Source organism: Syngnathoides biaculeatus, chromosome 23, assembly GCF_019802595.1.
Source record: "Syngnathoides biaculeatus isolate LvHL_M chromosome 23, ASM1980259v1, whole genome shotgun sequence".
Classification (NCBI taxonomy): domain Eukaryota; kingdom Metazoa; phylum Chordata; class Actinopteri; order Syngnathiformes; family Syngnathidae; genus Syngnathoides; species Syngnathoides biaculeatus.
The window spans coordinates 13,463,609-13,479,705 of NC_084662.1; the positions used below are offsets into that span (position 1 = coordinate 13,463,609).

General features: G+C 44.9%; 1 protein-coding gene across 11 annotated transcripts in view; it reads right to left on the reverse strand.

The window, feature by feature from the left end:
* Nucleotides 1-243: 243 nt before the first annotated feature.
* LOC133496231 (protein eva-1 homolog A) overlaps nt 244-16,097 on the reverse strand; it is a 295,444-nt gene continuing 279,590 nt past the window's right edge. For all 11 annotated transcript variants that reach the window (XM_061811538.1, XM_061811537.1, XM_061811539.1 and 8 more), the window contains 3 exons: nt 6,092-6,226; nt 2,556-2,729; nt 244-1,029 (listed from right to left, as the gene is read on the reverse strand). In XM_061811538.1, the coding sequence (XP_061667522.1) occupies nt 644-1,029; nt 2,556-2,729; nt 6,092-6,226 (695 nt within the window). In that variant the 3' untranslated portion in view covers nt 244-643. The remainder of the gene's footprint in view (nt 1,030-2,555; nt 2,730-6,091; nt 6,227-16,097) is intronic.

Consider the following 16,097-nt stretch of genomic DNA (forward strand, 5'->3'; position numbering starts at 1 on the left):
CCCCCTCTTAGAAGGCAAAAACCAAATGTAGACACTGTAGGATTGAATCCCTGAGGCGCCGGACCACCTTTGCCAAGTATAAAAATATCTCATTATAAACTACACGTTGAGAACAAAAAAAAAAAACAAAAATGCACAAACGTCAATAAACTATTAAATATTATAAAATAGATTTCATGAGGGGTGGAGGGGATAAAACAATATCTTTTGGTTTTGTAAAAGGCAGCATCTTCTGTGAAGGAGTTAAAAAAAAAAAAAGATTGTCTTGTTGGGCAAAAGTACGAAGTTGCAGTTGGCCGAGTCCTCGCGCCTTTAATCACCGTGAGGCGTCCATAGGCCTCGATTGGTCCAAGGCAGCTAAAAAACCATAACGGCCCACTTAAAAAAAAAAAAAAAAGAGCCCTCCTGAGGTCACAGGCAAGGCAGTTTAGCCTTTCATCCCCTTGCTTCCGGCGGTACGCTACAGCTGCGATGCAGAGCAGGGGGAAAAAACACTCCACAGATGGGGTAAAAATGATGATACCCAAAGGAGAAAGCTGACGACCTCGGGGGGGAATTCTCTGGTCTCAAGTCTTGCTGGTCAGCAGGTGCGACCCGATCCCAAGTCTTGTTCAAGTAAGCGTTCATCCATCCAAGACGGCGGTCAGTAATACCGATTGAGACTCCGCGTTCCGGGGACGTCCGGTTGCCCGTTCATCCAGATCTCCCTGATGATGCGCTCCCTCTCCTCCAGCCTCTGCGCTCGCTCCAGCTCCTCGGCCGACGTGAACACGTTCATGTTGAGCGTGCGCTCGAAGCGCCGGTGCCGCCGCGCCGACAGGTCCGAGCCGGCGTCCCAGTCCGAGTCGGAGTCGCTGGAGTCCGACGAAGAGTCGGCGGCGGAGGGGCGCGCTCGCTTCTTGGCGGGGGGCTGCCGGCGGGGCCGGCAGTCGGTGCGGCAGGAGATCTGGACCACCAGCGCGAAGAGGGTGAGGAAGAGGCCCAGACAGACGCCGCAGACGAAGAAGAGCGCCGCCCTCTCTGGGTGGTCTGGTGTCGAGGGGAGAGATAATGACCACAAAAGTGAGTGATATGTGACAGTTACTGCAATCATTGTTCCCCTTTGTTGAGATTCCAGTCAACTTCTGCAATAAGTGAGATTTATGGACTACGAAATACCTTATTTAAATACACCCTTGGCATGCTTTTGTTGCATTTATGGCACATAATAATACGGAATATAGTGGGAGAGCTAGAGCAATAGATGAGAAAAATATTGTACAAACACCGTTACAAAATAGAATCACAACTAATCAAAATCTGCAATATAGTGGGACCGTGAAGCAAAGATCCTCCACCCCACCACACCTCATGTCAGTGCAGTATAAATGGGCATATTAATTTTACTGGACATTAAAAAAATCTTGCCGGTTTAATGGCTTCTCACTTAAAGTGCCACTGTCATGAAATGGATGATTTTTAGTGTGTTATTAATGAAAAAAAAAAAAAAACGGCAGCCGAAATGGACCCGTCCGTTTTTTCACCACAATATGATTTTGACATATATAGATTTTTGTAACTCCCGCCATGAAAATCCTCTTGAGGGATTTGTTTTCGACAAGAAGCAGGAAGTGACGTACAGGGCATTAGCGGAGCTAAGCGGACTCGTTTCTTTCCATCAGTTTTACCTGCGGGAAGGTAGTTCTTTGTCCCTTCGTGTTAGCCAAAATGCCGGCTCGTTGCATTGCTGGATATTGCTCGAACACTCGGGAGGATGGATTTACCCTTCATAAGTTTCCAAGAGACCCATTTCGTTGTGAAAAAAGGATTGCACGGGTGCAAAGGACGAGAGCTTCGCATGTTCCAAATGACATTAAGGTGTGTATACAGCTACTAAAAAAATAATAGTTTGGGGCGGACCACGTAATCCGTCTCATTACGTAACAAAAGATCTGCATACGTATGACAAGGGTGCCCGTCAGCGCCGTCTCCGCCGATCATGGCTTCGGCCGAGCTTCCATGTCCAACGAGCCGCCGCTGAAGCTGTGCTAGCGGACAAACACTGCTTTGGCCGGGCTGGCTCATACATACTGTCTGGGAGTCTGTTTTTAGTTAGAAGTGATCCGCATATCATCTAAATATGGCTCGAAACGATAGGGTCATATTGCCCCGGTCACTACACTCGGTTATGAGATGTTGTCTTCTTTAAAAAGAGCTTCCGTGTCTCATAGCAGGTCAGGGGACGAGCCGCCAGCCAAGCCGTGCCTCGCGGAAGAGCACGGCTTCGGCCGGGCTGGCTCATGCATACTGTCTGGGTGTCTATTGTTAGTTAGAATTGATCCGCATATCAACTAAATATGGCTCGAAATGATAGGGTCATATTGCCCCGGTCACTTCACTCGGTTGTGAGATGTTCTGTATTTTTCATTTCAATATCTATTTTAGAGTGTTTATAGGGATGACACTTGGGCTTTAAGCTTGCAACTATTTTCAAACTTGAAATCTGTTTTACACTATATTAAGTATCACCAGACATAATTTGAATGATTGAATGAATGATTTGAACCAGTTCCTACTTGAGACGTATGTATAGGCTGCCAGCGCGTTGCTAATGAGGGCCATGGTGGAGCTGGAAGTGGAGTTGATGATGGGATTCATCTCCTGGGGCCTCAACGGGGTCTCGCCTCCCCCTCCTCTGATCTCTGGATACCTCTCCTGGTTGGCGCTGGTCTCTCTGGTGCGCTTCCGGTCTGGAATGAGAGGAAAGGACAGGAAAGCCTGAGTCAGAGATCGGATAAACCCGAAAGACGATTGAGGGGTTCAGGATGTTAGCGGTTTGATTTTCGGACTTCAAATCTGGTCGGAAATGCGATGAGACACACTAAATGAGCTTTATTCATTGTTTACCACATGTTCCACCATTTGGGTCATTTACAGTAAAGCGCTTCTGAGCAGCTGAGTCATCCCACGGCGTCTATGTGGGTGTTTTCATTCATTTTGCTGTGAGATGATGCATCAAACACGTGTTCCGTCTCGCGATCACAAAGATAACATGGGACCACCGCAACGGAATCCAACCTGACTCAGATCATTAACAACAAAGATAACCAAATCTGGGAAAGTTTGAACCATGGCTCTCAAACGAGCGTCTTTTACGCTGCCTTGTCGGTAAACTGCAGGCATCAGAAGGACACGGGTAGTCGCGGTCGATTGTGTGTGTTAATGCTGCTGTTGCGGCCGAAGAGAACCAGATGTGCTCCGATGTCAGTGCCAGCCTCCGGGACAATGACAACTGCTTTTAATTCAAAGTCGAAGGGTGATAAAGTTTACAATCTGGTTATAGCTTCCTGCTACCTGAACTGTTACTACGCCGCCGGAAGTGCTGCCTTGGCTAAAAATTGAGGTGAGTATTTCTCGAAATCAGAAGGGGAGACGTGAGTCCATCCCTGGCGCTTGTTTGGATTATGGTTTCACAATTAAGAATGACGGAAAATAAACGATAAAAGTTCAAAAGTAATGGTCTTGAGAATGGAATCTGTGACCAGTTAGGACCCAGGGGGAGACTTAAGATTGCCTTTTTTGGCATCTTTTTGCCACATGTCCATGTTTTGTGGGACATCATCACATACTCTATGAGTGGAGCACAAACTTGACCCCTTCTTCCATCTCTGCTCCTGGAAACAAACAGATCCTGGTCAACGACAGATCTCCGACCCCCACTGTCTTTCAAGAACTGATACACTCTTCCGCCACAATGGAATGTTCATCGATGAAATATAACCTTTGACTGCAAGCGTTTCACCACAAGTGGGTCTCGTGTGTTCTGCTTCACACCCTGGTCCCGCCTCTGTGGTATTCCCTTTCGCACAGCCCATCCTATATCTGTATCCCCTCTGATACTACTGAACATCAGAATCTGGAATATTCCTGGGATTTTTCCATCACCCCGTTCTGTGTCGGTAACTTTAAGACAGAACGGCGACTCGGGCTGTGAAAAGCGGCAAATATCGGTTGTAGAAATACACAACTGTTGCTTAGTCTGGATTTCATTATAGCTATTTATGCAATTCTTTTGATTAATTACTTGTGTTAAGGTTTATGGCTTTTGAGGACAAGCGTCCTATTTTCCCAAACTGTCTTAGCTGTTTCGGCGCGTGCTTCTAACAACTACCTTTTAACTCCACGAACGAGCAACGCCTCGCTCAACTGAGATCCAAAATAAACAGAAACCTTTGCACTGCTATCATAATTGTCATCACGTGTGATGATGTTGTAGTCGTTGTGGTTGAGTTGTATTTGGCGAAATGTCACACAAAAGCGACATAATTAGAGAGACTTTAATTAAGGTGCGTCAGGGTCCTTATCTGATAAACATGGTTAAGACTGGAATTGCCGGCTGAACGCGTAAACGTTTCCACCTGGACCTGCGGCTGTGGCGCAAATGTCACTTAACGTTACCAAGAACTCACAATCACGTAACGTAAGCCAGCCGGAAAAATAAACAAGAACAATCTTAACAGGTGAAATGAGTCAGTATGGATCATTATCATCCCATTTAGAAGGCCACACTGCGAGGAACTATTCTAAAATTTATTTTAAGAGATTCGTTTTCAGTTTTGGTCGTGCGCAGTGCTGTTCAGGGTGATGGTTGATCTAGAGCCTAATCCAAGGTGACTATGGGCAAGAGGTGGTGTAAACCACGTACTGGTCACTCGTCAATCGCAGGGCACATCAAGACAAAGCAATTTAGAGAACTTAGAGTCTTCAAACAACCTAACATGCTTTATTTTCAGAAAACATTGCACAGAAAGTGTAAAACTGAGATTCAAACCCAGAACCGCTAACCATGATCAATGGATTAGAGACAGTGGCACTGAAGAAACAACAAGAAGCAGAACTGGAGGTAGCAGAAATGAAAATATTGAGGTTCTTAGTTGGAGTGAACAGGTTGGATAGGATTAGAAACGAGCTCATTATAGGGACAGCCAAAGTCTGATGTTTTGGAGACAAAGTTCGAGAGCAGACTTAGATGGTTTGGACATGTCCAAAGGCGAGAGAGTGAGTATATTGGTAGCAGGGTGCTGAGGAAGGAGCTGCCAGGCAAAAGAGGGAGAGGTAGACCAAAGGAAAGGTTGATTGATGTTGTGAGGTAGGACACGAGGACCGTTGGTGTTAGGGAGGAAGATGCACGAGATGGGCTTAGATGGAAAAAGATGACACGCTGTGGCGACCCCTAATCGGGACAAGCCGAAAGGAAAATACGAAGAAGAACCGCTGACGATGAGGCAGGTCTGCTAAATGCACACTGCCCACAATAATATCAAATTGCTTTTCCTGATGTTTTATGCAGTATAAAAAAACAACAACAACAAAACATTTAGTTTGGTATTTATCAGAAAACATAATGGAAGTTTTTAAAAATCTCAATTCCTCCATTGACCAAACACTTCATCGGAAACACAAAAGGCAAGACAAACGACGTGATCAGGAATGTAAACGTTGACGGCGACGTGTCACGTTCCAGCCCTGCGTCGTCACAATATTCATTTGATATCACTCTATCAAAGACGGAAACTCATTTTTCCAGACGAGCTGGAAAGTTGGAAGGCGCTTCCGAGGAGGTCGAGGCCATCCAATCGTGAGCGACTGCCATCGCTGATGCGTAAATTCTCTGTCCGCATCGGTTCATTCTACATCCTCCTCATCAGCAGTAATTATTGTTCTGGATGCGTCATGTTGTGGATTTTCTGCAGCTTTATTAACTGTCCCTTCGTTCTCTTTTCGTTCCTTTTGCCACGTCTCCGCCTGCTTTGCGGGAGTTTGGGTGAATGATTTCAGGCCGCCGTCGCATATAAACAAGTACATCTATTGACTTAGCATATTTTTAGCTCGCTGATCATATATCGCCCCGCTAAAATACATATGGAAACAGTTGGACCTCTGTGACCGAAATGTACATGTATGCTCTGATTTGAGACCTCAATATTGTTCCTCTTTGAAGTCCGAGGGGGGGTGGGGGACATGGCGAATGTTTTGCGTTAACGTCTCTCCGTGGGAGCGACGAGGAGCTTGACCCAAGTTCGCATGTAGACGTGTGTGCAGTTTTACTCGCCTGGAACAGCGTCGGGGCGTTTGACCGAGGTCCTCTCGGGAGGGCTGTCTCCCACTATGTTGGGGTCATGGGCGCCGGGTGGCGGGGAGTACGCTGGTGGTCTGGAGCTTTGTTCCTGGAGTAGCTTCTTTGGGACTTTAAGGAGACGGATGCCCATGCAGGAAAAGAAAAAAAAAAGAGAATTATGATATATCGTTCGTGGCCTTTGTACTAGCAGAACAGATTATGGTGACTTGTGAGTCATAAACATGGTGACTAACAATCACTCTTCTGGATTTTGCATTAAAAGTGGAAAAAAAAAAACATTGAAAAAAACTTTTCCATTTAAAGAATCTTCAGTGATTCATACTTACAAATTCCTTGACTTTGCACTGTTTCCCGGATCACCCCCCGTATCCTCAATACCCCCCATTAAACCTCACAGGGTCCTGTGAGTGAGTCAGGGAGTCTCCAGCCCCCCCACCCCCTGATGCAAACCCGCAATGTAGTGGGGCTATGCATTCCTGGCCCTGCTCTCATGTGGATTTGGCGGGCTGAGCTACAATCCAGTCCGGGTTGTTTGTGGACCGACCCTGCCAGATCGGTGGCGAATGACACCTCCGCAGAGTGTCTGCGTTACTCGTGACCAGTAGTCGATGAAGACAAATCAGCTGTTTCCCGATATCAATGGCTTTAACAGTGAAGACAGTCATATTAAAACAACAAAAACGGACACGCACGTCCCTGTCAAAAACTGCTTCCGATGTGAGAGAAAGTGGAAAAATATTCCCTGAGGAGTTTTGAATCCATCTGAGGAGTGAATTTGGAACATTCAGCTCCTATATGAGCTGCTAAGTGAACGTTGCCATTATGGAATATTCCTTAGGTAAAAAAACACAAATAAAAAAAAAATGAATAGCTAATATCAACAGAACCAACGAAAAATGAAGAACACTGAAAAAATGAGTAAACTCTAAATTGCCCCTAGGTGTGATTGTGAGTGCAGCTGCTTATGTCTATGGTGCCCCACGATTGGCTGGCAACAAGTTCAGGGTGTACCCCGCCTCCTCCCCGTTCACAGCCTGAATAGGCTCCAGCACTCCCCGCGACCCTCGTGAGGATAGGCGGCTAAGAAAATGGATTGATGGGTGGACATGTGGCGAAGTCTCTTAACTTCCACCAAGAACCCGGGTTAAATTTAACTTCTCCCTGACATACAATCTTCGCTTCACTTCTACATACGTACTTCTGTGACACCAATTTCTGTTTTGAAAGGACACGGTGAGCTCAGAACCTCAGAATCTAACTTTTTCAGTGAATAACGTCCGACGTGTTAAAAAAGGTGAATTTGCAAACGGAAACTGGCTAATAAGAAGGGATTATTGTATTTGCCACGCTTTGTCGCTCAGGGCTGTTCGGAACCATTTTTCCTGATCCACGTTTCATATATTTATTTGTTTGTTTTTCGGCTGCGTTTCCAGGAGATTCCTCCCGACAATGACTTTGGATCGCTGGAAGATTCTCTGCAGGGTTGTCTGTCTCTAATGCCGGCACCTCCCCCGGAAGAACGTGCTGAAGATGCTGGAGAACGCCGACAGCTGGGATAGGCTCCAGCACTCCCCGCGACCCTCGTGAGGATAAGCGGCAAAGAAACACCGGATGGATGGATAATGCCGACGGGACTATGCAGGCACATCTGTTTTGAGGTATCTTGCGGGTCTGAGAAACTTCAATTTCGATACCTTTCTGTAATTGACGGGTCTCGTGGGGCTAAACCACGCAATATGCCAACTAAATTGGTTCTAAAACCCAAGGAATCCGGTACCCCAGCTCGATCCAAATTGGCTGGCACCAACAAAATCAACAAGCCCCCTGTAAGCGGAGGTGAGAAAGGCAGCTTCCCTCATCGTTGCGGCATGCTAATCACGGCTCCCAAAGCACCCCGACCCCCGCTCCCACCACCGCGCTGCAACCGTCACCCACACTGCACCTTGATTACAGCCTTCTGATTGGCTCTAATTTGCTGCATATGTGGCCCAGGGTCACAGCTAAGAGACGCCACGGTGTGACGCACACATACACACACGGTACACAACCACAACTGCAAGGCCTGTGCGTCATTTCTACATCACTTCCATTCCGCTCAATGCCCATATTGTTTTGGTTTTTTTTTCAAGTTAGCACATGGATCTTGTCGAGAAAACTTCCATCTATCCATTTTCTTAGCCGCTTATGCCCAAGAGGGTCGCGGGAGTGCTGGAGCCCATCCCGGCTGTCAACGGGCACCTTGAACTGGTTGCCAGCCAATCGTAAGGCACATGGAGACAAACAGCCGCACTCACAATCACACCTAGGGGCAATTTAGAGTGTCCAATTCATGTTGCGAGTGTTTGGGATGTGGGAGGAAACCGGAGTGATTGGAGAAAACATGCAAACTCCACACACGCAGCAGCGGGATCGAACCCGGGTCCTCAGAACTGTGAGGCCAACGCTTTACCAGCTGATCCACCATGCCGCCTATTACCACTTTTTTTATTGTCATTTATTTTTTACAGTATACTTACTAGAGTTATGCAATTTACCAATATAATACGATCACGTGAAGTCATTATCCAAGTCGCTTATCCTCACAAGGGTTGCGTTACGTGCAAACTCCACACAGGCGGGTCCGGGATTAAACCCGAAACCTCAGAAGTGCGAGGCCAACACTTTCCAGGTGAGCCACCAACCGTGCCGCCTAGAGAAAACTGATTTTGTAAAAACTGAAAAGCTCAGGACGCAAACAGGTGCAAAGCGCACTTTTATGGGTCGTGCAGTGAAAACATGTGGGGGCAAAGAAAGTCTATAAATTACAGTGGAAAATCCAAAATCATAAAAATAATACATAAAAATACTGTTGATAATAGAACATGAAAGCAACAGTCTATCAAAACATCTTCTCCACCCACCCAGAATACTGAAGTACAATCCACTGATATTATAGTATGCCATAGTGCAAGAAAAGTGTTTCTACAATATGTATTTTTCCACAAAACATTGGCTGAATTCTTTAATCGTGCAACCTCAGTTCTAATGCGTTATTATTTCTCTTCTGTGACCTTCGGGTTGTGGTACAGTCACTAAAACGGGCCTTTTTTCTCAAACAAGGCTGGTCTTCTCGTGTTATACAGACGCAAGTCAAACAAAACAGAAAATTATGACCGTCGTATAATGCTATCCTCTGCGGAATTCATCGGTTGCATAAACTATGTCACGTCGCTGCGTTGAATTATTAATGTTGCTGACGCAGCTACCGAGTGGGCTGACCCGAGATCAGGCCCCACTGTCCGAGACAATCGTGTAATGCGGTGTTTCCGGACCACTATTTCTCCTCACCGCACACCACTAAACAAAAATGTGACAAAAAAACATATACTGAAATAATTATAATCTGTCCCTGTCACTTTACCACCAAACGTTTTTACTCAGCACATTGCATTGTTCTGATGATATTGGACAACTTCCTGTTGCACACCCGCGATGAGCTCTCAAGAGTCGGTGGTGCTCATGGAAACGAGACACCCCACTTGGTTCCGAAAGCTTTGAATGGACGATGGGCGGGAAGATACTAGGCGGGAAAAGAGTGTTTCCAACAATGTGCCATGTTTACACTGGCAGGGCTCAGCTTTGTGTTCACTGTGGCTTTTTTCCCAAGCCAAAGTGTGTGTGTGTTTTGTTGCCCATGTGCTGACCAGTGCAGTTGGGACAAAAGCCCTTGTAAGCCAGCGGGGGGGGGGAGATATAGTGAAATATTAAACCACGCTAAATCCGAAATGAGATCAGACCAGGGCCAACAAATGAAACAAACTACAGCCCAGATGAGTAGACAAACGTGGCGGCGATAAAAAGATGTTTTTGTACATTAAAATAAACTAACTACTGCCACCCTCGTGTGACGTTTACACTTTCTTGGGGGCAAGAAAATCACTAATGGCGAGAACATGTTTGGGTATAAATATTAGGCAGAAGATGATTTTAAAAACAATTGTAGAATACCGTGTACAGCTGTCAACGGGCAGGAGGCGGCGTACACCCTGAACTGGTGTCCAGACAACAGTCGCACTCACAATCACACCTATGGGCAATTTAGAGTGTCCAATTAATGTTGCACATTTTTGGGATGTGGGAGGAAAGCGGAGTGCCTGGAGAAAACCTACGCAGGCGCGGGGAGAACATGCAAACTCCACACACGCAGGGCTGGCCTCGAACCCGGGTCCTCAGAACTGTGAGTCCAACGCTTTACCAGCTGCTCCACCGTGCCACCTAATACCAGTTTATTTAATGTCATTTTTTTTACAGTATACTTACTAGAGTTATGCAATTTAACAATATAATATAATCATGTCATGTCATTATCCAAGGCGCTTATCCTCACAGGGATTGCGGGAAAGCTGGAGCCTATCGCAGCTAGCTTCTGTCAAAAGGCGGACTTTTTTTTTTTTGTCTTGTTTTCTGTCCAACGGAGTTTCAACAATTGGCACATTATCGCACAATCATTTACCGCAAAGCGAAAGGCATTCCTGCAGAGCATCGTGCAAGGTGAACAGAGCAAAACCCGAAGGCGTCTCATTAAATCCCCTGGCTTCAAAAACCTCCTAACGGCAACCAGCGCACAACATGGCACGTTTTCGATACATAAACAAGACGGGGTATTGTTTAGTGTCGGATAGCATCACAAAGTGACCTCAGCCTAGAGGAGGCACAAACAGCACGTTGTGAAAGCACGGCTTTTGACAAAATAGACTGAAAATATGCGGGTCAGGGGCTATGATTAACACCTATTTTATTCCCGTCTCGCCACCACAGAAGAAAACGTCTGGTTCAATTTTGAGAGGACAAACACGGTAATTTCATATTCATCTGTAAATAGATTCACATTGGAACATGGAATGTATAGCAAAGGCATACTTGGTGTAATGGTTTTAAACCCCCCGCCACTGTGCTCTAAATGGTTCTAATTTATTCGCCATCTCCACGAAAGCCATGCATCATAAACAATCTATTTCCATTTTCACGTGCCCACGGAAACATTGCTTTGTCTACTTCGGCCCACAGAAACGGCATAATGTGTGCCCACAAAGTTAGAACCGCCGCATACAAAACATCTCATAACGTGCTTTTAAAAACATTCACAGACACAATGTAAACGTACAGTAAGAGGAAATTCAATATTTTTTAAAAAAGCCACAATTACAACGTTGCAGCTGCCATCGAGTAAAGCCCTTAATTCGCCCAGAAGCCTCCGCAGGAAATGATCCGGGGGCTGTTGGCAGGAAGCTAGCGATGCTAGGAAGTTATTGACGGTCATTATTTGGAAATGCATGAATAAGAATAACTGAAATCCCTGAGTGAGGAAAAAAAAAAGAATGAGACAAGCAAGTTTGGCCTCTTGGCTCAGAAACTCAAGTCTATCTAATGACAGGTCACAGGTCAAAATCACTCACTCGAAACAAACGAGCGCTGCGTCCCAAATACCTCAAAGAGACAATGAAAGGTGGCTGGAAATTAGTCTTGCTCTGACTGATAACCTCATGTTGGTTTAGCCATTATACAGCCCAATTGCAGATGAGGCGTGGTGGCATCTGTAGAGCTGAAGTTTATGAATGAGTTAAAAACAATCAAACAAAAACTGGCTGTTTGCTGTGCGTTAAGAAACAAAAGCTTTGACATGTACACACAGGTCCTATATAACGTGTATTTTCGTGGTTAGCTGTAAGATGTTCACTGGAGTATACGTTCAAGGTTATGCCAATGTTTGAAGATGTGTATTTAGCCGTCGGTCACACAGAGGTTTACGTTGGTGTGGCCGCAACACGCTTCCGTGTACGGGGAGGTTTATTTTCTTTTTTGAAATACGCATTGGACTCATTTGAGAACAATGCATATCTAAAAAAAAAATGTCTGTCACGGAGAGGTTTAATGTGAAGCCGCAACACGGTTCGTGTACGGAGGAGCTGACTCCGTCTTGTTTTTTTTTTAACGTATTGTTCTCAAATGAGCCAACTTGGCATTTTAAATACTTCTTGGGAAACACAACAGAGGAGCAGACTTGCTTGTCCTCTTTTTTTTCTTTCAAATCATAGTTAATGAATGTGAGTTTGTGTAAAACCAGGGGTCATTTATTTAAAAATGGATATTTGTATTGAATAATAGCTGAAAAGATCGATGGATCTCGGCAAAGGTTAACGTGTAGCCGAACACGCTTCCGCGTTCACGAGCCATCTCCCCGTTGAGAACAGAGGTAGAAGTATTTGTATGCGTCCAGACTTTTCTACGCTTTCAAACTCTTCCGTGTAAATCTCGACGACTTCCTCACCAGATCCATGTTTAGATCCAGTTGTCCAAGACAAGCGGAAGCGGGTTAACGGTCCAATTTCTTATCGGCGAAAACGTCGACTTCGGCATTAAATATGGGTCCTCTATACCAAGTGTCTTTCATTTTTCCACGTACCTTTTTATTATCACCTTCTAAATGTTTAACGGTATCGGACAAAACTCTAAGCGGTGATAACCATTCTGACGGGATCTTGGATGTCAGACATCTTAAGTTGGACATAATACAAAAAGCAATTCAGCCCTTGTTTTTTTTCCTCCATGTACAGAATTCCAAAGGTTTTAAAGAGGAAGAAGTTTAAAAGAACTGCTTTGGCGCGTTGAGTCAGAACCTATCAAGTCCAACCGGAATTGTACAGCAAATAAACAAACCAAGTTAAAAGTACAGGTCAATCTAAAAGCATTTAGAGTCAAGGCAAGGGTATGTTGTCTCTCTCTATTCACAAAATGCAGTGTTTATGTTCATAGTTAAACAGACCCACCCCCCACCCGCGTGTTGATAGACACAAAAACAATGCACACAGACACGCACTGCATGAGCTCTAAATTTAATAGCTCGTTTCGCCACGATCATCAGTTCTCCAAAAACCTCAGCTGTTTTCTAAACACCACACAAGCAAATACACACCCACACACACACTCACAGTTGGCATCATTAACATGGATGCAGACAGAAATAGTCGCACTTCTGACCGTGTGCGCTCATAACAATGAGTGACAAAACCACTCAGCTGCTCAGCTACCTCACAAAGACGGGCAACAATAGCATAAAACGTTCTTTTTCACTATTACATTAATTTTGGCGTTAAGTCTTGCTGTCGTCAAACTCTTGATGACATTACCATCTCGTTGTTTAGAGCAAGCTGTCCCATTCCAAGGCTTTGGACAAAAAAAAAATGCGTTGTAGCCCAAATTTATGGTTTTATTGAGCATTAAGAAGGCAGACAATTTCCTGGCAAAGGCTTTTTGATTATTGTTTGGTATAATAAATTCATGACTTCTGTGTTTTTTAGCATAAGATTATGAACGCTGCAGGTGACACATGACATATATTCTATTTAAATGACTTGTTCATTTACTTTATATGGCGGCACGGTGGCTCAGCTGGAAAGCGTTGGCCTCACAGTTCTGAGGTCCCAGGTTGGATCCCGGACCCGCCTGTGTGGCGTTTGGATGCTCTTCCCGTGCTTGTGTGGGGTTTCTCCGGGCACTACGGCTTCCTCCCACATCCCAAAAACATGCAACATTAATCGGACACTCTAAATTGCCCCTAGGTGTGACTGGGAGTGCGATTGGTTGTTTGTTTACATGTGCTCTGAGATTGGGTGGCAACCAGTTCAGGGTGTACCCTGCCTCCGGTTTCCTCCCACATCCCAAAAAACATGCAACTGTCACGAACCAACGGTGCACGGGCGAACCCAAATGCAGGACTCCAAGACGAGGACATGATGTTCAGTGGGTTTTATCATAAACGAAAGTTGTGCACGACACGATCTAGGTGACCTGCGATTGGTTGGCGATCGGTTCAGGGTGTACCCTGCCTCCTGCCCGTTGACAGCTGGGATAGGCTCCAGCACTCCCCGCGACCCTTGTGAGGATAAGCGGCTAAGAAAATGGATGGATGGATGGATTTATTTTATATATTGAGTACTACAAACTACTAAAAAACAACACCAACAATTTGAGAAATAAGATGCAGGAGCAGGACTCAATGACAACACAAACACGTGATAAAAATACAAATTAGTCATGGTGTTGAGCTCGACACCTGATTAAATTTCCAGGTCCTGAGGTCATTTTTTTGATACCGTCAACAACTTTGCCAAACCTTAGCGATAAGGCATGTTCCAGAAAAAAAGCGTTATCTCAAACTATTCACAACGATGCTTTATTTTTTTGCCTGAGTCAATTTTGTTTAACTTTTGACCCTTGCAAGATCTACACCCCAAAATAGATCCTGCCCTTTGAAAGCAGCCATGTTAGTATTTCCACATCCTCATTGACCCCCGCGGAACCGCGGAAACGAACCGTGCGTCCGAGTCAGCTCAGCCTGGCCGCTATCTAACGCTCCCACTGGGTCGACGTGGATGCGAGCGACACTGATTCATCAAACTGCGCCGCCCGCCTATACTCACTCCTTCATATCAGACTCATGAGGTAATGGACGGGATGCCGCTGAGTGCTGAGGCCGTCAAACGGCGGTATCTTGTGAAAACAGTCGTTTGCTGTCGCTGACATGCTGTCGAGAGGAAAGGTTGTGGTGGGACTTTTTGTGGCTTCAGCAGGAAAGGCAGGGATGGTCCGCAAGCTAGTTCAAGGCAACGCTTCTCAACTCTTTGTTTTTTAAAATATGTATTTTCACGATTCACCTCTAACCGTTCATTAACTTCTTACACGTGTATGACGATGAACAAAAACTTATAGGTGAAGCACATTTGCTGTCAATCATTCATTATCAAAGATTAAATTCAGTTTTTCTTGTTTTACTATTACCAGAAGTCAAAAGATTTTCAGTCCTATATCAAGAATGGTAAAACTGATGAAATATTACTGGAGAGTGAATGAAGGTTTAGTGTCAGCAGCAGTTTTGCAATGTAACAGATTACAGTAGTACCTCGACTTGTGATGCACCATCTAACAAGTTTTTCGATTCACGAGTCGTCACTTGGTCAATTTTTATTTTGCTTCGAGTCGCGGGCCAAAATATCAATGCCACGACATCCGTGCAGTTCTTTCAATGGGGAATATGAAGTTCATACATGAGTAAATTGAGTTTTCAGCTTAGTCGCAGAACACATTGGAATTCTAAACAAAGATATTGTAGTGTTGCTTTTATTTTTATACTTCTGAGCGCCAAACGGATAGTGTATGATCTTCCACAACCCATAAACCGAAAAAGGATACACGGTAGATCACTGGGAATCTAAACTAAGTAAACAACACCGCAATTCAAGATGTGGAAAATTCTGGTCGTTGGAGAAATATGTGTTTTATTGGTAGAATGAGCGTTTATGAAAAAGCTAATCGAGGGGCATGGCAACAAAGATTGCACAGATGCAGCGTTATACTGTATCATATTTTGACAAGGTCATGGAAGAGTTATTTTTGTGTCCGTGATGAAGAAATATCTGCAGTTCATTCTCGGGATATTTCATGGTTGCCAAAGAGCTGTTTATTTTTCCAACCTTTAGTGGCAGCTGACATAGAACATCAGATGACTTCATCTTTTTTTTTTAACCGGAATTACAGTATAACTAACTTTTCACACAAAAAAATTGTGGCGGCCAGGGGTAATTGCCGATGAGCAACTGTAAAGAAATAACAAAATTAGAAGTCACAATGTTGCCATGTTCTGCAAAGGCTAGAGAGAGAAAAGCAGAGCTCCTAGGACTGAACTCTGCGGGACACCACCCCAATTTAAAGCTAAGGTGGGACCAGTGTCTCTGCTAGTCTCTGGTTACGGTAACCTCAGTCAATCACACGCTGCGTTAAAGCCTCCCTCGGAATCAGATTGGCCTTGTCGTAAACACCCCAGACGACTGGAATAGATTAACCATTGTTCCTAAATTGAGAGGATGCGGTTTGAACCGAACACTGCAGCATCTGTATCATACATTCACCCTATGATTTGACACTGGCCTTCGTGATCATTTTG